At 40.3% G+C, this 27,859-nt stretch overlaps 1 protein-coding gene across 1 annotated transcript; it reads right to left on the bottom strand.

The window, feature by feature from the left end:
- Nucleotides 1-1,575: 1,575 nt before the first annotated feature.
- zbtb16b (zinc finger and BTB domain containing 16b) lies at nucleotides 1,576-23,334 on the bottom strand. The gene is made up of 7 exons (XM_030151759.1): nucleotides 23,024-23,334; nucleotides 20,699-21,971; nucleotides 16,945-17,042; nucleotides 14,590-14,676; nucleotides 6,545-6,715; nucleotides 5,271-5,438; nucleotides 1,576-4,125 (listed from the first exon to the last, which is right to left on the bottom strand). Exons 2-7 carry the CDS (start codon nucleotides 21,874-21,876, stop codon nucleotides 3,896-3,898), a joined length of 1,932 nt encoding a protein of 643 aa, XP_030007619.1. The 5' UTR covers nucleotides 21,877-21,971; nucleotides 23,024-23,334; the 3' UTR covers nucleotides 1,576-3,895.
- Between the last annotated feature and the right edge of the window lie 4,525 nt (nucleotides 23,335-27,859).

Genomic DNA, 27,859 nt, shown 5'->3' with positions numbered 1-27,859 from the left:
AAAGTGCATACATAGTCGAAGCACTGACATGAAGAAAAAGTAAAAGTAATATTGACTTAGGCTTCTTTACTTAAGTTAAAATGTGTAGGCTGTGAAACGTATTCCAAATATTTAAGTATAAATTAATGGGTTGAAGGGCATTTCTCCCCATTCCTGTGCAATGTTAATGTTTATTTAATAGTCAGCAGATCAGTGAAATTAAACTATTCTAATGTCAAATAAAAAAAACTCAATATAATAAGCATTGTCTTCACTAAAGTGTTTTTGTTTTTTGTTTTTTTTATTTTAACTCTCTCAGAACTTCACAAAATGTTATTCCTTTATTCTTCTGTAATCAATAATTGTGGCAGAAAGTGCAGGCATTTATGTTAAAATGTTGGGAATAAAATTAAAAAGTTGTTGGAAAAGTACAGTTCAGATGCCTGAAAACCCATGCTTTGTACTTTCCACTAATGACTACAATTTCACACTGCTTTTCTCACATCTCATCAGTCCCCCCAAAAATTATCACATTTTTAGTCTGATATATCAAAGTAAAGCTTAAAATCATCACATTTGACAAGATAACACCTGCAAAATTCTGGAACTTCTGTTGAAAAATGTTTTTACTTTGTCATAAAAACACCTGAAAATCATAAAAAAAAAATACAATTGATTAGCAAATCAACAAATTCAGCAGCAATGAAACATAAAGTGTCATCGTTTTTGCTGCTCTGACTTTATACCATACTTCTCAAACATGTTAAGTCACCTGGTCATTGAATACAACATGATGAGTTTAGCAGAGATAGTCAGATGATGTCATTTTCTGGTGCTAAAATGGAACTTACATATTCCCTGTGGCTTTAAAAAACCTAGAACACTAGAAAACTACAGTGTAATAGTTTCAGAGAAAAACAGTAAACACTGCAGGTTTGAATTTAGCTGACAGGGTTGAAGTCTTATACCTAGAAAATAGATTACACAATAAAACATTTGCAGTGCACTCAGGGGCTACTTTATGGGGAAAAAGAAGATGATGGGAGAACTAAAGGAACATATTGCATTTGTAATAACCAGTTAAATCCCAAAGGTCTGAGGTACTGAACATAAAAAAATAAATAAATAAATAAAAATTGGGGGAAATGTACAGTAAATGCTGCCAATATTGTAATTAAGCAGGTTTGATCAGTCTCAGTTGGACTGAGTTGCACAGAGAGTAGTGGCACACCTGATGTACTGATTCTTAGCTCTTTTCACATCTGGAGTAAATCTCAGGCCAGCTGTGGCTCTGGCAGAGTCCCATCAGAGGTCACCACAGAGCCTGGAGTGACTCCAGCTGTTTGCAACTCGCACAGATGACACATAAACTCTATAAACAGCTTGAGCCTGCGAAGGTTAGTGGCAGGAGCCAATAAACCGCCAATGGGATCGGTAGCATTGTCTTTGTCCAGATGATGGGCAGGGCCATAGCGATGCTGTAAAAACTTAAAAAAAAAAACAAAAAAAAAAAAACAGGAGCAGAGAGCCTGAAGGGTGCAGACTTGGACCACATGTGAACGCAGTCGTGAGAAATATGAGGCAAATGAGACAGGATGCATAAAATAGTAAACTGTTTTTATTCTTTTTTTTTAACCATGCCACCGAACACTGACGCATACAGAGTTGTGCCTGAATCCACACTGAGAAAACACTTTCACACACTGTGTTACAAAGCTGTAATGAAGAGGGATTTTACTGCACACATGGCAAGAAGAACCACCCTGATTGGATACCAGGTCGAGCTTTGATCTGGCCCTGAGGTAGACAGACATTGACATAATCTAAACAATGCTAATCACATCCTTCTAGGACACATCAAATAAAAGGACATCTGCATTATCACAACATAGAAAGATCAAAGAAAAAAACCCTTTTCAAACAAAAGTGCTCTATTTCTTTTGGTCCACCGAGGAAATCCATTTATAGTGCATGTTCATGTAGAATAGATACAGTGAATGTGTGTTTTCATGGCACTGAGTGTTGTTGGCTACTTAAAGAGGCATTGGTAATGCCCACAGATGCCAAGATTTACTTTACACACTGTTTTCATCCAAAGATCTCAGTCCATTGTCACTTTGAAGGGAACAATTTGAGACAAGCGTGTACTTTTTTTCTTTTCTTTTTTTTTTTTTTTTTTTTTTTTACATCAAAATTGCTTGGAACTTGCATCAGACTATCAGCCACTATCACAGTATGTTGCTTCCAGTTGCAATGTTCAGACAAGTGGATCTACATGGCAGTCTATCTTTAATTAAGTAACAATAAACAAACACCCAGAAACAACTACCAATAGCACAGACCCATGTACTCAAGCACATCAATGCTCTACTTATAAAAGAGGCACAAGGGAGGGATCTTAATCAAATCAGAGACTTATAAAACACACACATTAAGATGTTTCTCAAATCATACCAAATGTAAACAGATAGCAAATTACTGTAATACAAAAATACAACATGTTTAAATCTATAAGGCCTGTGTTAGGCTCACATAAGGGAATAACATACCATGACAGTTTGTACATTACAGCTACACTACAACTGACAATAACCTGCTCATAGTGATTCAATGTCAGAATTTTCTTTTCATGTTAAAAAACAACTTGTTTTCACGTTTTCTTCAAAATTTTCCTAGAAAATTCTGATTCTTGGATGTATAAGACATCTATATATAGTTAATGTTTAAAAAAAACTACACATAAAAGCCATGTTGAGGCATTTTTTTTACACACTGTTTGACCATTTAAATCAGAATGGTAGTTTTTAGGAAATTAAAAGTATCAATGAATGAACAATTTGCAGTAGGTCTAAAACAAACAGTGAAACGCGTGGAGAGGTAGAGCTCGCTCTACTAGAAATCATCTCAAGAAATGCCGACTGTGATGAAAACCAGCACATATTTGGTAACAAATAAACAACATATAAATAGCAAAAACCTATTGCATTGCAAGAAAAAAAAACACAAATTGCGAGCCAGCTAGCTCAAAACAATAACACCCACTGCAAGAGAGACAAGGCAATTAAAGAGATCAAGCTCATGAGGTCAAAACGTGGCAGCCATTCAAGTAAAACATGCAGAAAATAAACGACTCCAAAATAAAAACCCAACAGCAGAAAAACAAAATGGAAAAGTCACAGGAAATTGGGAGAGAAAATGTTGCAAAGATCAGTCAGTCAAGCCTTCATGGAATTATTTTCAGCATCTGCTGCACAATCATGAAGGTTGCTTCATGGTTTAGCAATCAATGAAAAAGCAACTGCTACACATACAGGTCAGCAGTCGCAGCCATTGTGGCATTGATTTGTACCACAGTGGATCCATTAGAGATACAGTTATATCAAAACTGTGTCTGTGTGTGGACCAGGGCTGAAACACCAAAGCAATCATCAAGTGGTTAATTGTTTAAATAGTTTCTCAAGATGTTTTTTCTTCAAGTTTCCTTTTTTCAGCTTTTCACATTGACTGGAAATTTCTTTGGACTGGACTTTGATTTGACAAAACAGTCATCAACAGTCACCTTCTGGCTCTGAGTCAATACGAAGGCAGTTTTGGAAAAATTTTAGTTTAATTGTACAATGTACTTTGAAACGAATAGTGAAACTAATGGTTTGTTGCAGCCCTAGTGATTTTTGCATGTCCCTGTCAGGTAAAAACATTGTATCTCCCCAAGTGGCAGCTTCCTCTTATGCATTTTCAGCTCATCCAAAGAGTCAGATGTTTCATTCATTTAATCCCCTAAAGAACATGTGATCTTTCAGTTTTAAAAACTAGTAAAACTGTAGGTACAAAGTTTTCACCCTGCAGTGACTCTTTGCCTGTGTGTGCATTCAGTGTGTGTGTGTGTGTGTGTGTGTGTGTAAAGTCTAAGTCCTGCTCAGACATAACAGACGTACAGGTATGTCTTTTCTATCCTCCAGTCGGCCGGCACCTCCTCTGGTTTGTGGCCCTTCATGTGCTTCTGCATGGCGGCCAGGCTCGGGCAGAAGTCCTGGCAGATGGTGCACTGGTACGGAGACGCTCCGTTGTGTGTGCGCAGGTGCTTGATCATTGCAGAGTAGTCTCTAGACCGTTGGTGACACAGCTTACACTCAAATGGCTTCTCACCTGAAAAATTCAACAATACAGCATTAACCTTGTAGACCTGGAGAGAACGGCCTGCCAGGTGAAACGTGATTCACCTCTACCTCAGTCCACTGTACTTGTTACGGGATTGTGTGGTGTGTTGGTGCTGTTGGTTTACTCATATCGGTTTGCCTTTTTTCACATTGTCATATTTTTGGCTCGACAGTATTAGTCACCACAATTACAAAATTTTTTTTTGTTTTTCTGACCTCAGTGCAAGGTCAGATGGGAATCTGTAACATTAGGTGCAAATTTAGAAAGTTTATAATGCAAATTTCAATGATTTAAAGTAATTGTTCATAATGTGTCGCTGTAATTACATTTAAGTGTGTTCTATAATCTCACATATATTACATTATAAATGCAAATGCAGATCTAGGATACAGGTTGGTAGTTAAAATGTAGAACATACTGTATTTAAGTACTTTATTTTGATAAAATACATAAATACAATAGAATACATTAACTTGTTACATTTAATGGATTTTCTGACATAAACTGTGTAGTAAAAGAAAAGTTAAGTTATATTCGACATATAAATTGTTTTTGTAAAATCACCAACATTGTCATTAGTAACTATATTAAATAACATTTTCTTAGTAACTAACAAATTAAAGATACCTTTATTTTGTAATGTAATTTTGTAACACCATCACATATACCTAGATACTTCCAAACACTGACTATTTAGAAGTATTTTCATTCTTAAACTGTGTTTATTTGTGAAAATACTATTTTTCATTCATACACAACAACCAGCAGTGTGTGTTTATCAGTGCTTTTTTATGCATTTGTGTCTGACTCAACCAGTACATCTTTTATGTTGTTTTTAATAATGAAGGTTGGCAGCGCAGATAAATAAGCTATAGCTGCGCTTGAATTTAATTTGCATTTATTTATTTAGTAGGAACAATGCTTTTGAAATTGTTCAAAGATAAGCATGAAGGCTGATGTGTTTCCACAACTTATAGCGTTTGCTAATTTTCAACCCTTGTCGCTTGGTTACACAGAAAATGTTTGTTTTTCAGCAATTTGTTGTTGTAATAAAACTATAGAATATCATAGGTCTAAAAGAGAACCCTTTGTGATGTGTGATGTACAGGTTTGTTCGACTTCTGAGCACTGACCTGTGTGCACACGGTAATGTGTCTCTAGCTGGTGTTTGAGGCTGAACCTCTTCCCGCAGCCGTTGCATTCATAAGGCTTCTCTCCTGTGTGGATGCGTTTATGGCCCCTCAGTGTGCCGTCGTCTCTGAAACAGCTCCCGCAGAATTCACACTCAAACGGGTGATCGCCTGAAAACACAGCCGTGTCACAGCAGAGGCGACAACACCAACACGGCCCATTGTCATGAGAGACAATAAAGGGCAACTTCTACCTTGGCATGCCATGGTATAGTGCCCATGTAGATGCATAAGTCAAACAGTGGCATGGCTCTTTATGCATGTGCATATTAAGCAGGAATATAGTGTGTTTTTAGATGCTGATGTTATGACATGAAGACACTCCTCTTGGCTGTCTGCTAATAGCTAATAAAAGTCCTCCAGGCATGTGCTGCTCTGTTCTCTATACTGTAGTTAATCTATTTCTCTCCTAGGCTGAGGGTTTGACTCATCTCCAATGACCTATGTGCCTCATTATCTCAGTGTCCACAGCAACAGCCAAGTCAGAGGATACATTGCTCTCCTCATTACAGGCCGATTCTCCCCAATCCCCCACCCCACTGTGGAGCAGATGACATTTACAAAATGTTACTTCCAAGCAGAATGGCATACAAACAAGATACGCTGCCATGGCCAAAACTCCCTTCACTTCTGTCTCTTCACATCAATTATGTATTTCTCCTGTCTAGACATCAAGTCGTCCTGACAGCTGGGAGTGTTATTTAAGGTAAAAGAAGAAAGGGGGACATCTTTTCAGTAAATATCTCTCCATCTCCTGCGGCACTAAGACTCACCCTCGGTAGAACACACAGACAAGTCATTTCCATTTGCTTTTCCTTCAATATTTATTTGGGTTTCCTCTATCATTTTGGGTGAACCACACTAGAACTGACAGCCGTGAATTGCAGAAGCCCAAAGGCTGTCTAAGAACCCAAAATATAAACAGGATGAAATTGCCCAAAATATGCACCGGCCATAACGGTACAGTGCTGTCATCAGAGAGGTGAGTCATCTTATAGAGAAGGAAAAAGTAGGGTGGGAGAGGATGCATACAAATCAGCTAAAACCTCAAAGCCAATAACCTAAGGAAATTAACCTACATACAAAAATAAGTAGAGCTTTCTTTGTCTTGTGTTTAGCGTATGCATGCTTTTGACACTTCATGTATGTTTCGAGATTCTTGTGACAGCATATTGCTCTACAAACAGCAATAATGGTGCAAACGATGTGTTTCTTACCCGTGTGCGAGCGCAAGTGTCTTTTCAGCGTTGTGTGGCTAGGGAAGGGGCGCTCACAGTGGCTACAGATGTAGCTGTGCATGCCTGCATGGACCTCCATGTGCTGCTGCAGGGCCTTCTGGGTCTGGAAGCGCTTTGCACACAGCAGACAGAACACCGCCATGTCAGTCCCTAGAGAACACACAAGACACAGACGCACAGTTATTTCAGTACCATACACAGACAGGGCCTTAAGTGGGGAAACTGGGTCACTTCAACTTTGTGTGAGTCCTCTGAGGGAAAAGCTTCTTTCAAAGAGCAAGTGCCTCTACCTAAACTAACTCCCCTAAAAGCCCAGAGGCACTTTCAACTGTGAGTCTTTATATGTTCTATTTTCAACCATGAAAGTCATTGTTTTCTTTAAGAATTTCCCACACAATGCACAGCATGCCAATCACACAATCAATGGCTCCTTCCTGGTGTGTTAGATGTGTAATTATTCTCTTCATTCCCCATCAGGAGTCAGCTTCAGCCTGTGAAGTCCTCTGTCTCTGTGCTCAAAGAGCGGCTGATAGTAGCTCCACCCTAAATGATGCCTACACTATGTGCTCTGTGCAGAATGTTAAGTAGTGATATCAAGCCATTAAAGGCAGGACTGCAGGAAAAAACACAATCCAGTTTAATCCTGTGTGTGACCTGGCATCTCTTTGGGGCTGCTTTCCTGTTGCACAGAGTGTGGAGAGGAATACAGATAGGGAGTTGCTGGCAGGGTAGTTTAAGTCAAAATGGCTACGTGAAGATCCATTGGCTGTCATAGTCTCAACACTTGATCTACAAGCTGTGTATGGCAGCCTTCAGATCCTGTCTGATAATCACAGTGATACAAATTCATACGTGCAGTAAGACTGTGGCACTGGTTAACCAGTTGTGCTGGACAAAACGTGCATGTCCTGGAGAGTGAGGCTTTAATGTGAGATTATGAGGTCCTTATTTCTCTGTCTGCTCAGGTTGCAGATCATTTACAATGCTAGCAGGTCCCATTGCTCCTGACTCAGATTCAATCAGACATCTCCAGCGGAGGATCATTAGTAAACAGAGGACTGTGCCAGCACTTCATTGGAATTCAAGTGGGGTTGCTGTGTCGCATTTAAAATGCAGTCTGATGAGGTCCACTAAATCAAATCATTTGTTACTGTTATTGAAGTGCCTTGAGGCAACTGGCAATTAAATTGGAATTAACGCAGGGAAAGGGATACAGCACACTCATACTAAGAGGGAAGAGTGTCAGACACTTGCTTTAGGTTCAATCAAGTTAACAGACAAGCCTGTTTAAAGTAGAAAATAAAAGAAACAAATCAAGTAAATTCACATTTTTAGGGATAAATTGAAAACATTCAGAGTATTGTTTCTTTAATCCACACATCATAATTTTCACAAACAAAGGAATATGCTTTTTTAGACTTAACATTTCAGAGTTCAGTGCAATTTAGCACAGGTGCACAAAGCCTGTTCTTTGTGCGGCTGCATTTGAGATTTTGCATCTTTTTTGTAAACCTAGTTTGAATCTTCAATCTAAAAAGCGGCACTGATAGAACTGATCATTTGTAATCATTAACAGAAAGGAGACAGGATGAAAGACATTCCCTGATCTTAACAATCCTGCAGGGAGGCGATCCGCTGGAATGAACTGCACCTGTTCAGAGGCTTTAGCCTGTGGACTTTTGCACAAAGGGCATACAATGAGGTTCAGGCCCTCATTGACCAAGCCCATTAGTCATAGGCTCCTCGTGCAACTCCTACAATCCCTGTCTTTATGTTGTCCCCTAATGACCAAGGCCTTTTCTCACCCACGGATCACAATATTTTAGGTGAAGACAAAAGACCCCCCCACACACATTCTCAACGCCTCTGCACCCTCCCCACTTCATTATCTGCTGACCATACAGGAAATCCTTTCATTCTTTAACCTGCGTTACCTTCTGCCTGAGTCATGCCAAACTAATGCCAGCTCACTATGCACTAAGTCCAGTGATGGTCTATCTGAGTATGGCCATTTAAGAACCCCGAGAGACTGTCTCTACATGACCTATGATGAGGAGCAATGGTCCACTTTAACTAAATGTCTTGTGATATTTGCTGCAGCCAGTAGGGGGAGTGCTTTCTCTAATGTGTCCAGGTTTCTTACATGCAAGGCAGAACAGAAACCTCAACCAACTGAATAACACATTATCCACGTTTGTAGATACTTCAAAGCTACTTTAATTAGCCTCTCTTCACGCTCTTTTTAATAACTATCATATATAGTAAATGACTTTCAATGCACCCTGCGCAGTTTGTTCTGTCTGCTCAGAAAGTTTACCATCTCTTTTCTTTGTGCAGGTAAACTGTTACTCCCTGACACACTTGCAGACACTCACTGATCTATATCCTGATCCTTCTGTCACCAGCAATACTGAAACTTAACTAAGGAAATATGACAAATATTCTGCCACAAGAATCTCACTCTTGATCTCACGTTGACACACGATGACAACAGCTCAGCAGTTGTTTCGATTTATTCTGCACAACTGTCGTAGAAAATAAAAATAACAATATCTTGAAGTGTAAACAAAAGTTGTGGAGGCATGGAAATGTTTGTATGTGTTAGTGATGCCATTTCGCCTCGCCGCGCTCTGTTAACTTTTCAAACAAAAAGGATTTGCAGTTGTAGAGTTTTCCAGTAAGCTTTGGTAATAAGTGCAGTGGAGCTTTTTTATGAGAGAATAAGCCCTAAAGTTGGCTGCCATTGCCCCCTGCTTTCTCACCCTTAACCAGACAATGGGGCTGGGATTTAGGTTTTAAGGCACAGGATGACCCCCTGACCCTTGGCCCTCAATGGGGTAAATACCATGTAATCAATGGTATTCCTGAAAGGCTTGAGAGTTGACGGAGCATTGTGTCTGTGGGAGGGAGTTTTAACAGTGGGAATAATGATTTACTTTCACACAAATTGCCTATGGCGCAGAAAAATAAAGATATTCTCTGTGCAGTTCTTACATTATAAAGCCACTTGTCGGATGCGCAATTAGGTTAGTAATTCAAAACGATTTGAGGTTTTTATGCTATTTCAGCATATCTGCACTGACACGATGTCTATACTCATGTGATTTAACATGCTCTGCCTTCATACATCTGCCACTTATTCAGTCCAACCGAGGTGGGAGCCAGCCAGGCTCTCACGCTGCCTAAGAAACAAAACCATGTGTCTAGGCAACCAGATAGGATCATGATCCTTGTTGGGGTGAAGTGTTCAAGCTAATCCCTTCATTCACAAATAAGCGCAGCCTGTTTCTTTTCAAGCGTCAAACAAAAGTTTTCCCACCCTGAGAATCTGGAAGTAAACCCACTGCAAATTGAACAAGAGATTGTATTCAACGACAACTGCAAATCTGTATAATTTCTTGTGTGTTAATCTTAACTTTCATGTCAGCCTCACTACCCACCAATTAAACAGATTGATGACAGAATAATTGAAATGTTACTTTGATATATACATTTTTTAATGTGGGCTTGGAGAGTTTTTAATATTACAGTATTTATTTCAGCCAGTTGTGAATGAACTAAACAAATCCAATTTGCTATTAAAAAGGATATAATTCTAGAAACAGACCATAACTCATATTGTATCATAATGACCAGTTAGAAAATGGAATGTGAAGACGCTCAGTGCATAGGTCGTGTTGTGTGTAGTGTGCACTCTGTCAGCCGGCTCACTGATATTGCACAAACATACACGGTCAGGCAGGCTGCATTACATGCAAGACCTCACATGACCCTCCATTCATATGCTACTATATGTGCTCATGCAGCTCCCTGTGGATGTGGCAGCTCTTTAAGCACACAAACACTACAGTACCTTAAACAACCCCGGGCGCTCATCAGTAGACTGCTAATCTACCCGAGTGAAGAACAACCGACTCAATAATTAATGCAACAAGAGATACATTGCTCGTGTTTAACCACCATTCCATGGACCAGTTCATTGAGGTCACACACTGATCCCCAGTTTGAGTCACCTCAATTCCTAGAATGTTTCCAGTATTTTCCTTATCAACTGTATTTCACTTTACATAAAATGACAGAACATCCTAGGGCTTTGTGTTTGTTGCAGGTCAGTGGGAACAGAATGCAAAACAGAGCAGTTTAATTCAATTTAAGGCTTGTATGAATTAGAACTGAATATTAAAGAGACGGTGCTGTATGATGACGGACATGCAGTTAAGTAAAAGGTCTGCATTGTAGGGCTACACTATAGAGCGTGCACTCTATCTGAAAGGACTATGGGACTGTTTAATTAGGGCTTGGACAGAAGGTAATATTATTCACTTGGTGAAGCAGCCTGTAATGTGTGGAAACAGTGCAGCATCTGTGAGTACATAAAAGCTGCTTTCTTTTGGCCTTTGCCTTGAAGGCAAGGTGGCAAAATGGTTAGCCAGCATGGTCTGAAGCATATACAGTCAATTTCTGTGCATTGTGTAGATAAGGTAGAGTCTTGAGTTTTCCAAAACTGAAAGCTTGGTGCCCCAGAGCCTTGACTTACTCTGATGAAACAAACCCCTTTGTTGTGAGAGCAATTCGGAGACAGATCCATTCTTTTATTTTGGGCACTGACAAGTAGGTCAGAGGAGACTATGACAGTGCTGTGGTGAGGAGTAAACAGCAGCACATGATGTTGTTTTCCTCTCAGTCCTGGCATCCAACACCAGCAGCAATCCTCTTGCCCTCAGGAAGTCCTCACATACCCCCTACCCCTGACTCTTCCCACAGTTCACTCCGCCCACAACCCCACCCCCCACTGCTTTGATCTCAAACTTCAGCAACCTACGGCCATTCACCTCTGACATATCAAAATGGCTAAAGAGACTTTTCCTGTAAACTAGTGTTGCAGCCAGTGTCACTAAAATGCTTTAAGTAAGTAGTGTTATTTTCCATCCAGAAGAGGTGGACAGGAACGTTAGAGCTGCTAAGTACTTTTATGCCAAAATTTAAAGCTATGACACACCTCCAACAGTAAAGCACCAGAACTTCTTGCATTGTAGTCATAAAGTGTGGAATATTTTCTAAAATATATATCTAAAGTATTAGCATTTCTCTTCATAAAACCTCAACACGACAGATTAAATTACCTGTAGCTCATGTGAGAGCGACAATAAGAGTCGGTAACAAGGCTCACAGCAGACCAAGCTGAGATCATGACAAAATGTGAGAGTAATGCCCTCCTGTACCCTGCTCTGGATTCACTGCCAAGCTGAAACTGAGCTCTGGATGTTTACAACGTGGGGAGATGAGGGTAGAAACTTCTGGGCATCGTTAACACCCCTCCATGTCCACATCCATTAACTATTCATACTGTGTGTGCCACCTGGAGTTACAGTTACATGCCAATGCTCCTGAGAGGGTTATCACCTTTCTCTGACAGTAGCAGAAAAGGTGTGGATTCAGACACTGTCAGGCATATGTACAACAATACAGCTGTTTTTCATGTTTGGAGAGTCGACCACTTGTTACTAACCCATACTTAATGGGATAATATTCACAGGACTATTTTATCACCTGGAATATTTCTAAAATTGTAATTTTTTTACATATAATATAGCTCTAGAAATCCCTATTGAATATTTGTGTTTTAGCTATAATTGTCAGTAAGTCATTTCAGGGATAACGTAAAAAGGTAAGCTAAACAATCCATGACAAGATGTTCTCATTAACAGTAAACAGCAAAATCTGTGTTTGCATAAACTAATAAGATGTATTTTATATTTATACTGGTGCACAGACTAACTATCACAGAGGGTCTTTATGCTTTTTTTTTAATGTGCATCTTATATAAACATTTGTACACATCTGGACAAAAACATTCACCACTACTGAAAATATATGCATAAATATTGGTTTACATTATGACAAAAACTATAATCATTGCTCAAAGCACCACAGCTGTATTAAAACCATAGAGAAATCAATAGAAAGCATTATTTAATCACTCATAAACATCGTAAAAGCTATGTCTGGCATCTATAAACCCTTAATAAGTATGATTAGAGTGTTATCATAATTAAAGCTAGAGCAAGAGTAATATTTATATACTTATATTCATTAATAATGATATACCAACTTAGAATCTGCTTGCTTTCTTGGAGATTTCTGGTTTTGATCGCATTTACTGCATGGATTAGACACTTAAATATCTTTTCCTTTTCTGTTCAATGTAAAATATTTGTAAGTGCTGTCATGTAAAGTTAGCCTGCTAACTTGATCCTTTTATACCTAAAGCTGTGACTGTGAGAGAATTGGCTTAAAACATGATAATGACTCTAGCCCCTGAGGCAGGTTGTTTCAAATTTCTAAGAGTCCAAATAACCAAATCCTAAAGTCACCACCCCAGTTTGTGCAGCTACTGAGTCGAGACTAATCTGGAGGGGACACAGTTTAAAAAACACAACAAAGAATTTAATTCATCCAAGTGCACAAAAACATTTTAATACAAATCTGATATTTACAGATTTGAGATCATAACCTGTGAGGATTGCAACAAAATGTGCTCATTATGAGTGTGAGGTGCAAAAATCTATGGCCAGACTGGAGGTGACATTTGTTTGCATTAAAAACTGTGATGCTCATTCTGTGATGCTATGGCTGTCGCAAAGTGGCATGCAGTAGGATGCCAACAGATATTAGTGGGTGACATGTGAGAGGGCCTCCCACCTCTCTGTTGATAAATTATGGAGTATCATGACAGGAACAGTTTAACCCAGCCAGCATGATAAGCAAGTTTGAATCCATAATCACAAGTACCGTAGTCATGGCTTACTTCACAGCTCAATACATGCTGGGCAGTTGAGGACAGAGGTTTACATACCACTCGGAAAAATGCATTCAGACTCAAACCATGAACTCCAAACATTTAATTTTGAATTCTAATTTCTTGTTAAGATGTGAGTAATAGTTGGGAGAATTTTTATTACATTCTCAGATGGTCAAATGTTCACTGTGGCTTTTCCAGAAAGATATATCATGACACTATAAACTTCACATTGGCTTATTTTCATTATTGGTATCAGTTCAAGGCCAGATTTAATTTAGCCAAGTTCATTTTTCAAGGTATCTTTGATCAAATTTAAGACCTTCGATTTGCAAAAATAGCAGTACAACAAACCTCACTGAACCAGTCTTAAACATGTTCAATCCAGCAAATGTTACATTTCCATTTCTCCATGACTAATGTTTAAAGCTCAATCCTGAACCCCTCCACCCATGAGTGACTGTTGGAGCCACCATTCATTTCCATCTCCATTATGTTAAAATGCTAAATACAACAAATTTGGCAAATTCTTTACCTTAGAAAATGTATCAATCATTTATTGTGTCTGTAGAAATTTTCAGACCTTCGAGCACTAGATTTAAAGAATAATTATGAATTTTAAAGATAATTTAGGCGATTTAGTCTGGTTTCTCCTTTAGACGCCTGAAGTTACTGCATTCATCTATACAAACAATAGCAAATATAACACCATGGCACCACATCACACAGTTTTTGAGTCTTTCAGGAAGAAAACATGAATTGAATCTAAGGAATTAATAGGTTTTGGCGCAACAGGTTCAAAAGAATTCCAGTACAACAGTCAAAGACAAGTGGTATTAAAATATCTACCATGCAACAATGCCATGGATGAGGAATGGCCCAAAATACTCCTGTTGAATGATACATATTGTATTTTACTCAAAATATTTGATTTGAGTCAGACAATTTAAAGGGGGAACTGTCAAATCTTAAGGTGTAGCCTATATAAACATTTAACCCCAAAATAAAATAAAAACAAGCTAAAAATTTAAATTGTGACCATTCTTCTGAAATTTCACACAATCCAAATGAACTATTGTGCTTAAGAGAGAATATATGTCAAAATAAAATATGCACAACTATGTAAAACAGCCTCTGAATACCTTTAATGCCAAGCTCTAAGTACACTTCAACCTCAACCATATGCTGGTGTAGGAGTGTTGGTGCATGCATGTTTGTAAAATACCTGTGTGTGTTTGTCTGTGGGCTTCCAGAGCATCCTCCGAAGAAAATGTTGCTCCACACTGATCACACACCAGTGCCTCTGCAGGAGCTGTAGATGAAATCAAGTACATAAGAATGTAGCTTAATCAGACAGTAAATACAAATATGTCTTTGTAATTGCAGAGAAAGTAATTTAGTAGAAAAAGTGAGGAAAAAGCAACAGGAGAGGAACAAAGGTATCCCATTTTAAAAGTCACCAAAGAGACTTGCTTGTTACACTGTTGTGCTTTTCAGGTGTTAACACAAGGAAGCAAATGCACATAGCACAATAGACCAGAGAAAAGCGCCATAAAACACAACTCAGGACAAACAAAAGCACCAGACAGGGTGCAACGGCCCTTCTCCTTGACAAAAAAGAGCGACGCTGAAGAGTTTTATTTACCGTGCCCTGTTATCAGTCTCTGAACAGTGAGCAGACTGGCTGCCTGAGAGGCCACAGAAGGACTGGGTGTTCTCTCTACAGCAGACGCTTCCTGCCTACGGCACATCCCTTTATCAAAAAAATACTTCAGAGTCAACACCCCAATCCCATCGCATACACTGTAACTACAGTTCCCAGCTCACCTTTGGAATGCCCTTGTCTATTCTGATGAAGACATGAAAGAGACAAGTATGCATACTGCTTGCAGAAATGTTCAGTCCTTGTTCTGCACTCACCTCACACCTGCACAGACAGACACACAGGACAGACAGACATACGCACACACTTTGTGTCTTGTACGCGCGCACATGCACAGCTGTTTGGATGTGGGTTGGCTCTCACAGAGATGTAAATCGGTTGCAGATCCATACTGGCCCAGGGCTCATTCACTGATCTATTTTCTGCTCAGCTGGCTTTAAATGAAGTTAAAATGACTCATTAAAACACCCACAAGCTTTGGGAACTCTGAGCGCTACAGCCTAAATGTGGTCCTCTTTCAACTCTTACGATGCCTCTATACGCAGACACTGTGCCACTGTTCCCCGTGCTGCACACAAATAACAAAAAAGCCCCAATCTGTTCATTTCTAAAAACAACAATTTTGAAAACAAACTGTTACTGTTTTGGAACGGTGCGTTTGTTACACGGAACAAAAATAAAACTTGGTTGAGAGTAGTTTTATATAGTAATAACACTACAACAGTGTGTAGATCCTGATGTTGTGTGACGCTGTCCAGTGTGGTATGTTGTGTTGTGTGAGATTGTGTGATAAGGGAAGAAGAGAACATAGTGCATTGTCTTGTGCAGTCAAAGGCACGGAGTGTGCTCTCATCCATAAACCATCAAACTGTCTCCAGACGCGGCTGCAATCGTCCTCCATCAAAACACTTTGTCTGGCATACCAAAATAAGAGCCAGCATCGAGCTGAATACCAAATCAGCCCATTAGAGCAGTGGAGCACTCGCTCCTTAGCAACCAGCGGGATCTAAGGCTGCTATACCGAAATACACAGTGACAAAGAAATGAGATCCACATCTCTTTTTTGTAGTATTATGGGTTGACACATTTGGAAGGGGAGAGTTTATGCAAAAATTCAAATTAGGTTAAAGGTGCTGCTGTTGCATGTGTCACTGGCGACTGAAAATCAAAGCATGATGCTGAGGTCTAAGAGCGATGAAAGGCGATGTGTGTGTTTAGGGTTATGCAGAGGGTATAAAGGCTGGGGCGACTCAGGTGAAGTACTTTTTAAGTCGAGTTTAAAGAAGCAGATTCCCTCTCATCTGTCAGCAGTATGTCATTTCCGAACAATCCTCAGAGAAAAGGCGGAGAGGACAGAGACCTTGCCTTGTCTATACACATATTCCAACTGAGGTTTCTGTTTCTGTTTTAGTTTCATTTTTAGTCCCTGATCTCCCCCCACCACCACCACCACCTCCTCCCCCCTCTGCTCCTCTTTCTCTATTTTGGATAAAGTAGCTGGGAGAGCAGTCAGGTCTGATTAAGTCTGCATTTGGGTACAGTGTGTTCCTGGACACACATCTGCGAGCGAGCCATCACACACGCTTCGGAACACTGGCAGAACACCCAGGCCTGCCGGCAGCTGATGATGTCATCACTCAGAAGGGGCAGAGCTGGCGAACTGCCAGAGTCTCCGAAAAAACACAGAAACGATTCAACGGAGAGACTAGAGAGACAGAGAGGAGAGGGAGGGAGAGGTACAGAGACCTAAGCATGGAAAAGAAAGCATGATCCAAGTAGTGTGTGAGCATGTGTGTGCGTCCGTCGGAGAGGGGAGGGGGATGCAGTATGGAACAGGTGCATTTGAAAGGCTGCACTATCAAGAGACTTAATAAGCAGTGAATACTCAAAGATGAGAGTGTGAGAGTTACTGAGTACCTGTATGAGACAGCATGTGCATCCTTAGTCGCATGCTGTCCTGGAAGTGTTTGCCACAGTATTCACAGCCATGGCCCTTCTCTTCGTTATGCAGCCTCCTGTGGAAAGACAAACACTAGTGTGAGCATGTTAACAAAGAAAAGAACAGAGGACACACTTGTGATAATAACAGTATCTCGTTTCTGCGGGTTTTCTTTTTTTTTTTCCTCTAAGGTCTCCCAAACCCAGAAGCATCATTGTCCTCATAACAAGAGGAGCATGTTTTAATTCCGGCAAGAATCCCTGACTGAATGCAACATCATTAGTGTAAGAGGCCCTTGGAGTTGAGAATCACAACGCATGAATGCTAAAAGAACACAGACAATAGGATATCTGGCTAATTTCAGAGTGCAGACATACGCGTGCCTCCACCCGCCAGCACTGCAAGACACTGGGCACAAACACAAAAATATACACACTAAGGACACGCACGCAAAATTACATCCAAACAAAACATGCATACGACGCACACACATATGCTATTCCTGTAACTGCAATGAAAAGGAGAAAAGATGATTCGCTGAAGGTCCGCCGGCAAAACCTATCATATCATATCACACACATCCAAGCATGCAAGGCATCTGTACTGTTATCCTTATATCACCCCGTTCACAGCAGAACAAATGGCCTAAAAAGACTCAAACCCAGTCTGTGGTCAAAATAAATGAGTCTCAGAGGTAATTTAGCCTACATGAAATCAGTGACCAACATTAACACATTAGGCTCTAAAGAGGAAACTCCACTTGAAGCAAAATGTTCAGTTTCTAAGGTTTTGCTCTTATCCTGAAACATGGAGCATCATTTCCTCATGAGCCTGTTAAATTTCTGTTCATGTTTACCCCCCCCCCCCCCCCTTCAATATTCTTAAAAATATCTCACCACTTTCCTTTAAAATAACAAAGTAATTTCTCTTGGCAAAAAACATGAATTTATTAGTGAAGGTTTGAGTATTTTATCAAACAATACTAGTCATGCATCATCTCCTAAAAATAAGCATATTTCTACTATGCAGTGATGGAGGAGGAAGCACAGTGTAAATAACAGGTTAAAAATACTGTTACAGGAAAAAATCCCTGAATTCAAAATCTCTTTTAAGTAAAAGTACAAACAGATTAAAATAAAACCATAGTTAAACAAACACAAAAACAAAAATATGTCTCCAATTTAAGAATATATTTCTGTATAATATATGTTAAACATTAATTTGTTCATCTTGTGATGGGGCTCATATGAATACTATTACTATTTTAATCTATGTATTATAATAATGCAACATAATTTATGATTTTTCTTTCTTTTTTTTTTTAATTGCATATAAATAATATAAATCTGAAAAGTAACTAGTTGCTAAATTTATCAGATAAATGTCTTGGACTGAAAAGGACAATATTTCTCTTAATAGATGAGGTAAAATAATAAAGTACCATAAAGTGGAACTTATTCTAAATCACTCCCTCAAAGTGCAGTGCATAGTGACATTCCACAGAGACAGGTCTGTTGTAATACTGAAATAGTCATGCAAATAATTGCAATTAATGATTTAATTGTCTTTTTCTGTCCATTTCCTGCCTCTAGTATAGTGTAAGAGTTGCAGTAGTTTATTTATACACATGCTGTAATGAAGAAGAAGATCTACTTATTGAACTCTGTAACACATAAATAAAAATTTTGGCATTTAGGCTTTGTAAACAAAAAATGCTCCAGGCAGCTTTTACATAAATAACTTAAAAGCCTTCAAAGCCTTTCTGATAATTACAAGTACGAATACAGGTTAAGCATGTCAAGATGGAGGGGAAAATGTTTGCAGAAATGGTGGTAGAAACATGACGTCTCTGCTTTTTATACAGATGACCAGAGATGATTATGCAAAATAATTGGAATTAGTTGCAATAATTGCAATACGATACTTATAACTGCAAAATGTAAATATGGAATGTAAGATTTTTCTTTTAGGTTTGATTATTTTTACACTGAAAACTCAGCATCAGAGCTGTTTAATTCTTTTCAACTGAGCGGTGCCAGAAAATGCTTCTTAACCAACACCAGAAAATGTCAATCTGCAGTCCAGGTGTATGCTCAGTGACCTGGTTACAGACCTACAGCAACTTCATTACATCCTCAAGCCGTGCTACCAATGCAACTCCTTCAACCTGCAGACATCGGCCTGTCTCTGTGAGTAAGCAATGCACATCACTAAATATCCCAAAGGATGCTCCGTTTCACTGAGCAGTTTTCCCTCTATTCTGGAGTGGCACAAGGCTCACGTCAGTCACAGGAGAGGATAAAGGAACACTAGAGGCCCAGGCCGTGGTGCTAATCACGGGTTAGCTGCATATAAGGACTCAAATATTGTCTTTTAATGACAAGTAATGAGCCAGACACTGCCAAAAAACATCCCAATTATTAACATCTAAAATCGAGTTAATGAGAGTTGTCACTGAGCCAGTCGGTAAGGCTTTAGGAGTTTTGTGTACAGTGACAAAATCTAAATTGTCAAGCTCATAAATAAAAAGGGGAATAAACAAAACAACACAGCAAGTTGCAAGGCAGAAGTTATCCATCATCTGGCTGAAGCGTCCAGCCTGGTCCCTGCTGAGAGGCTCCTCTGCTGATGCAAAGGAATGCATATCAAATAGCTTAGGAGACAGCCTGTTGTGCAAGGCACGCTTCTGCACAAATAATCAAACAGAATTTAGAAAATAAAGCTTTGTAAATAACAGCGTTACGTGACACCAAGGCCTCTTTATATCAAATCCCTCACAAAGACCCAATTCAAACTTCCCGAGACGTCTCACTGTCACGACATGAGCGCAGGTGTCCCTGAGAATAAATTTACATATTTTCTGTAGCTCCTTCCAGCTTTTAACTTGGATAGTATTTTAATTTGTTGGGGAAAATATCCTAAAGACCAAGAACTGGATCCATATAAGAGACTTCAGCAACAAAATCAGCTGCTTTGCCTACATTTGTCATTCTGCACAAGCACCTGCACAGCCCTCAAATCTTTAACCAGACACATTTTTATCAGTAACCTGTTGAGACAGCTCACATTTACCATTGAAAGAATTTCACAAACATCTCACAAAACCTCACCTCTTCACATCCACCGTTTTCACCGAGCTTTCACTTAAGAGTTGGGCTTTTAACAAACGACCTGTAAATGCATGTATTAGACTTCACTTAAGATTGAGAATTATTTTTAGTCTTCTCCTAGGGGATATTCAATTGTCCTTCGGCTCAAATAAAATAAAAAAATTAAATTAAAACAAGTAATTAGTACATTACTGAAACATTAGCCACGGTTGCAAGTTGAAATCTGCGTACTAAGTCAAAGCAGTTGCTCTGTGGTTGTTATTCTGCAGCTTCTTCTTTCCTCCTATCTTTTTGCAGTCCTCCTTTGCTGCCGCCTCTACCTGCCTCATTCTCTTCTTCAGCTCGTGTTTCACATGTTTCGGTCTTTCTCTGTCACAATTTTTTAAAGCCTCATTGAAAGAGAACATTTTCCAGGTTCTGGGTTTAGCACAAGAATCTAAACTCCATCAGTTCAAATCCCATTAATGTAACAAAACGCCAGTGACCTTGTGGATGTCAAAAGGGTTTAAGTACAGGTAGCACTTATTATTTATTTTGTTTTTTCAATGAACTTATTAAAATACACAGTGTACTATGCAGTGTGAGGATGCAGTGGTGTTGATGGATGTTTAGTGTGTGTTACCTGTGCTGCTCCATGGCCTGCCGGCTGTGCAGCTGAAGCCCACATTCACCACAACACTGCTGGCCCTGAGCCTGGCCCTCGTGCCTCATCCCTGCTGCAAACTGGCCCAGTCTGCTCAGGAGCTCCCTGTGGAGTAAGCCCTGGTGCAACAGGCCGCTGTAGGCCCTCGGGTCCAGCGACACACCTAGAGATGGAGCCACTGAAACAGAGACTGGCATCATTCCCTCCCCTGTGTGGTTGGCGGGCACGGAGTATATGGACGCCAGATGTTTGTCTGCAATCCCCGGGAAACAATCCAGAGAGCTCCCCACCACTTGTCCTCCATCTTCAGGGCTTGTGTGCAGCTCTCGAGCACTAGTGATCACGCTGCTTCTCAGAGGGGTCCCCGGGCCTTCGTCTCTGGGCTGGTCTGATGTGACACTTCCTTCGCCGGCGCTAGAGGACCTGCCCTCACAGCCATTGGCATCATCCACCTGCATGCTTTCTGACTTTATACTTCTGGCAGGATCGTGAGATGAGGCCTGGGATAATTCTGCACTGTGCTGCTCAGGCTGCTGAGAACTCTCCATGTCGACCTCCCTGGCCAGCTTGGAGCTCAATTCAGGAGCCGCCTCGGGCTCCGGTTCAGGAGAGCTTCTGTCTGTCATGTGGTACAGAGCCAGGTGGTGCAGAGCAGTTGGAGTGGTGCGGTTGGGTCCATCGTGTATGGAATGCTTTTTAGACATCAACATGTGTCTCCAATGCCGGGCCCGGCTGTGGTCACTGTGGTCTCCAGAGCTGTGAGTCCTCACCGACACCTCCTCGCTCTCCTCCGCCTGAATCGTCTCCAGCACCTTCAGGCACTGCTCCTCCAGGTACTCGATCTCCAGGATCTCCGCCGCATACAGGAGGTCATCTAGGTCCTCGGCTGTGGCCTGGAGCGACGCGGTGTAGGCGTACTCCAGAATCTGCTGAAAGGTCTTGGGAGACAGGAAGTCCAGGGCATAGCGCAGGCTGCTACGGTGGAACAAGATCTCGAACATTTTGCTGGTGCAGGCCAGGACGGTGCGGTGCGCCGGGAACTCCTGGCCGTCCACGGTGATGATGACATCACACAGTGTGCCGGTCAGACGCATCTGATTGGCTCGCTGCAGAAGCGTGCTGGGGTGAGTGGGATTGTGGAGCTGGAGCACACCCATGTTTGTCAGACCCGTTTCCACTCGGACCTTTGCTGAACCCACGCATGAGGTGTGGCTGTCCTGCCTGGTTCTCTTGGCTGCAGTTGGTTGTAGGTCTGTGGTTTGGGTGGAGGGGGAGGGCAGAGGATCATTAGCACCTGTCTCGGTTACAATGTGACGCAAAACACATTTAATTATACTATAGTGTACAATACACTTTACCTGATGGGAAGCCTACATGTTGATTTGTTTTAATTAAGAACCAAAAGCAGGCAACTGGTCGATAGGCAAAGCAACAGTTTCCACTGGAGCTGATTAGTCTGAGGTCTCGTTGAGAGCGGTCACGTCGCTGTAATAACGTCTGCATACTGAGAGGTGACGGTTCAATTTATCAAGCAGCTCACACACACACCCTCACACACACACACACACACACATCTCTGCACTCAACAGGTAGGCCTGCTATTACAGCCGCCCTGCAGGGCTGATTAGTTCATTTAGGCTGCGCACGTTCATGATTGGATGTGTTAAAAGACAATTAAGCCGCTCTGCCAAAATCCCTAAATAAGTTATCAAACTATCTCACTGACGAAAGAATGAAAACGAATCGCACTTGTGGATCGGAAATATGTTTTCCTCCACACAACACAGTAAAAGGAGTATTTGGGGGAATATTAGATGCAGGACTCCTGCAGCCCCTCCAGTGATGCTGACAGGCTTCATCCTCAAGTACCCGCGACATGAGAGCGCATCAGGTGCACGAGCGCAAATCCACCTTTATGATCCAAACAAACACACTGCGATAAATGGAACCTTCAACACGGGCTTATTTACTGTGTGGACGGTGTTGGTGGAAGCCCCCGCTGTACGTTCAGACCTAATTTACCCCAAAACACCGTTAACTGATCAGACTGCGATCTGAGCTCAGTCAAGTTTGTAAAATCCTAAATCCCACCGTGGCCGAACTTAGGTGGGTTTGTCCACGCGTGTTGCACAACGACAGGATAGTGACCCGCCACAAAACTGGCATTATTTAAAATATATATATATGAATAATTGAAATTAGTCTGGGACTGAAAAGTAGTTCGTGGCATCCTAATCAGCTGAGTGTAAATATCAGAGGAGCACAGAAAGGATAAAAGTGTGATCCGTGTCAGTGGGGTCTTACCTCTGTCTCCTAACGTCCTCCGATGATTATCCAGGCAACATCATGCTTACACATTTCACAGTACGCGCTCCAAACTCAGTCCTGCTCCAAGTAAGCAAATCATCACCCAGCCACGGCAGTCAACGCACCGAGGGGAAACGCACACATCCGGGTGAAACTTTCATAGTAATAAGCCCGTGTTCTGAGTGTGTAGCAGCCCACAGTGGGTGGAAAAGTGGACTGTCATTTGTCCAAAAGCGTCCAATCAGCGAAAAGACACAAACAATTAGAGTAGCTGATAGTACACTAACGGCTCTGTCTCCATCCTATAGGTTTGGTGGAAAGGGAGGAATTTTGCACACGATTAGTTTTATTTTTGGCACTTGTAAAGGTTGTATTGATTCATAAGATTGTGTCATTACATTCAATAAAAAAAAAATAATTGCAAAGTATAGTGTTGATTTGGCTGCTTAAAGACATAAATAATAGTTAAATCTAATGTGAAGGCTATGTTTTGCATATTATCACCGATTATAGGTGCACTTACAAAACCATATATTCTCTAAAATTAATGTTTTACAGTTTTAATGCATTATTTGGTAAAATAAATAAATAAAATAAATATTTTAAAAAGTTATAAAAAAATAAATAAATAAAAAAAAAACACAGATTGTGATCCTTATTGTCACATCTGTGCAAAAAGCAGGCATGTGTGTAAGTCTGTAAGTCATGATAAAGAAAATGCAGTTTCAACCTCCACTAAACACATCTGTTAGCGCCTTCTTTTTCACTTTGCAGTCAAACAAAAAACAAAGGATGAAAAACATCCGCCAACAGAACTATAGAAGTCACACAGCCTAAGTGTTTTTTCAGGTTGATGTGTGGTGGGTGTGCAAGGAATCCTGAACATGCAGGGGGAGGGGAGGCTAAGTATTCATAGACTGAATGGAGCACAATTATCCATACTCCACACAGTAAAGGCTACATACTATTCTCTCATTTATGTGTGTTTTGTTTCTAGCACTGCGCATTTTACTTGTTCAAGTTGGAAGTGTAAATTATTGTGGGTTGTAGTTGACTTTAAAACAGGATTTGCAATTTTGCAGGATTTTTCTGCACATTTCCAAGCCCTTAAAGGTGAAAGTCAGTGTATTATAGTTTGTATAGTGAAATACTAGCTCCTCCAGTGTGATCCTAATCCAGCTGTTGTGTAAATCCCCTCTCTTGCAGTACCTTTATGTTGAAGGCTGGAGCTGCTATCTTCCTGTCTCCTCCGTGCGTCCCGCCGCTGCCTTCACCGGCTGCAAATCATCCGCCGGCCCACGTCACGGCTCTGAGTGATCGCCCTCTGCTCCTCGTCTCTCCTTCAAGGCTGCAATCAGAGACATCTACAGGGCATCCGAACTACTGACAGGTTAGACCAGTGTGGTGCCCTGAAATAAAAAACTGCTTCATGTGGAGAGGAGAAAGATGAAATCAGTTTTATTTAGCAGGGCAGGGCAGAGAAAAGTGAAATGAGGTAAGAGCGTCTGAAACAGGACGCCTTGTCAGGTCAGTGCGTCTGCTGTGGTTGTTGACTCTGTTGACACGGCACCAGTTTGCAGGTTCATGTCACATTAGCGGTACCGAGGAGAGGAATGTCACCTCTGAAAATACCAAAGCCCCCCGTTCCTGCATAGTATTTTGACATCCTACACTGGAAGTATTAACTTTACTCCTGCGCAAACATGCGTTATGCAACACGTGTTTATTTACTCCCAGTCTATTGGAAAAAGTAGCCCAAGGAATTTCCAGCCTCACATAACCTGTTTGCACTGTAACCTTTCTGTAAATAGTCCTGTGCGTCCATGACATGGCGAAAACAAAGGGGATCACTAAATGGAGATCTCCTGCCATCTAGTGGTAAAAACTGTCACCTACATGCTCTGATTTTTCTTAAGAGAAGGAAAGTAATTGCAAGAGACAAAATGCGCCAGGACAAAATTAGATTTGGAAGCCATTTTTTATTTTGTAAATGGGTTAGCACCCAGACTGTACATAACAGATATTTGACCCAATAAAGAATTTGACCCAATAAAACAAAAAAAAAAGGAACGTCCAAAAGATGAGGTAGCAAGGTGGTCTGGTAACAGCCGTGGAGTACAAGGTGTGTATATCACGTCTTGTTTTGTCTTCTCAACATGACATGGATTATATAAAGCCTTTACAAAAGGTTTGCTCTACAGTTTCAGTTTGACCACCCTGCTCCCTACTGATGCTATCCAGAACTTGTCAAGCAGTCGCTCATGGTGGATGAGTTTTGTACAAAAGACAAAAAACTCCAAAAAAAGAGAAAAGAAATTAAAAGAGCACATTACAGAACACACTTGAATAACAAATGGGGAAAGAAACCATTGTGTAGTTATGTCAGAACAAGCTTCAAAGATAACACTCATTAAATCAATATGTGAACTAGTTTGCCCCAAAGAAACATGGGCATGTCTATCTGCCTTGTAATTATACGTTATCAAGTACTGATTGAATTCATGCCAAGGCTCAAAACACCCTCCTTCACTATAGCTGGCAATATATAGTGCTGTGACCAGAGACGGACAGTTTTATACACCACACGTGTTATAATAACCACATTAGTCCATTTATCATACGTTTCTTCTATTAATACAATATATTAAAAAAAAAAAGAATAGGCTAAATCTCTCACGACAAAGCTATGCAGATAGAAACTGATGACAAGACAATCTACTGACACACAGGCACAGTGCACAAGCTTGCAGGCAGGAATGGAAAAGAAATCTCTGTAGTTTTTAAATAGTACAAAAATGCTTTTTATATTTTTTTTGCTTCAAAAGCACAACTCAAAGTATGAAGCCAGACCTCTGATCTGTTTTAATGTGAAGAAGAAATGATAGCTATCATAATTGTTGCCCCAAACAAATACGTGGCATATATTTAGCTCAAAATCTTTAAGACATTCGCTTGATTCACCATTCTTCAACTCTTGGCTGGTAATCAGCAGTTAGCTGGCATTTTGTCTCCATGAACATTCCTGCTCAATGAGTTGCCTTTTTAAAAATCATTTTAGCATTTTAATTATTTTTTTAAGTAACACTGTTGTAAGGCAGTGACACACTGAATATATTTGATTGGAAAATGTGCCCAATCTGATCCAAAAATGCACATTGGAGATGTGTGGTGGGAATTTCTGTCAGTGTCTTTCCCCCTGCAGCTGGCTGTGGGTTCATCCTGCATTTTTATAACCAGAGCGAATAACGTTACAATCCAGACTTAAAACCTATGTTCAACCAAAGCCGGTAAATCTGTGAGAGATGAAACATCCCTGTAGAAGACAAAGTGTAACGATAAACCTCGTAAACAATTTTTTTTTTTTTTAACAACCACTTGCAGGTCAGACATGCAGAACAAGCTATTTAATGAGACTAGCCTACAAATGAGGCTTAAAAGAACTTAAAAAAATGCAAACATTATACATCTGAACAGTCAAACATGAAAATAAGAAAAATAATTTCTATATATATATAGTCTTTTTTTTACATTTTCCATAATAATTCGATGCTTATGTGCAACCGCAATTAAAACTATAAGCACAATAGAAAGTATAGTCTAAATTTATATATTTACCAAGCAATCATTATAATAAGAGATTGTTCTTAATCATCCTGACTGGTTAAATAAAATAAGAATAAAAAAATAAAATAAATCTCTTATGACCTACAGATAGACTCCATGGGTGTAGTAAATATTTCAGTGAAACCAGAAAATGAAAGCACAGTCAAAGTGCGCTCTAACCAATCAACAAGTGTGTGTTTTGAATATGAAGTTAAGGGCACTGGAAATCAAAACTCCTGCAGTGTTTCTCGCTGTTGCTGCTGCAAAATGTTTTGGATCGGGCTGTGGTTTCCGTGGCCCATCATGCTTTGCTGTCAGTGGTATTTGTCTGTATGACACTGTTGTGTCCTGCAGCGACCTCAGTCAGGGCGTTTGAAAACTCTGCCTCCTCCAATTTGCCTTTCTCATCAGAAAAAATCTTCCTGGAAGGAAAAAAGGAGGAAAAATACACAAATTACAAATCTGTTTGTCTTTGGTTAACACACAAATATACTCTCAGTGAACAACACTGTAGCTGAACACAAGTTTAGCCATTTATTCTCAATGACATCTTCACCCAATATGTAAGAAGACACTGATTGTGTTTCGACATCTTCTTACATATTTCTTCACCACCTTGACAGTCAGATAAAATTAAACGGACAGTAATGACATGCTATACCCCAACACTTCCTTTATAAAATACACAGTGATAAATAAATTATCAGTGTAGTTCTCAAGAGACTGTTATGGGCCAGTAGATGAGCCCAGGAGTTTATGATAATGTGATATTTTTGTACATGTTAAGGCGGTGTGTAGATCCTACCTGCAGCTGCTCTCCTCTCATTTACCTCAGAGCACAAACCACAGTATTTAACCTGTGTTTGTTGGGAGGTTTAGTAAGGATTTTAACTCATTCTCATTGCAGTTCTGTCTGACATTCGAAGAGTCTCCTTGATATTCAGGGTTTCCTGGGTTAACTGACTGACTTTTCTTTGAAGCAGAGATCATAAATTCCACAAAAGATTTTCCAACCTCCAGGTCATGGCACATCTATAAGTTGTGGCTAACTGGACAAGCTTTAGAACTTCAACATCTGCTGAAGAACCTGAAGCGAGTCCACTGCCTTAGACTTTTACTACAACATGCTGAGAAAGACATGCACAGTCCATGTTTGCATCTGCCTGCTGCTGTGTGTATGCTAAAGTGATACCACAGGGTTTCTGCAGGCTTCAACAATAAATTACATTT

The sequence above is a fragment of the Sphaeramia orbicularis genome, chromosome 13 (assembly GCF_902148855.1).
Source record: "Sphaeramia orbicularis chromosome 13, fSphaOr1.1, whole genome shotgun sequence".
Classification (NCBI taxonomy): Eukaryota; Metazoa; Chordata; class Actinopteri; order Kurtiformes; family Apogonidae; genus Sphaeramia; species Sphaeramia orbicularis.
Note: the sequence above shows the minus strand (reverse complement) of the source record. Positions and strands in the feature narration are given on the sequence as shown.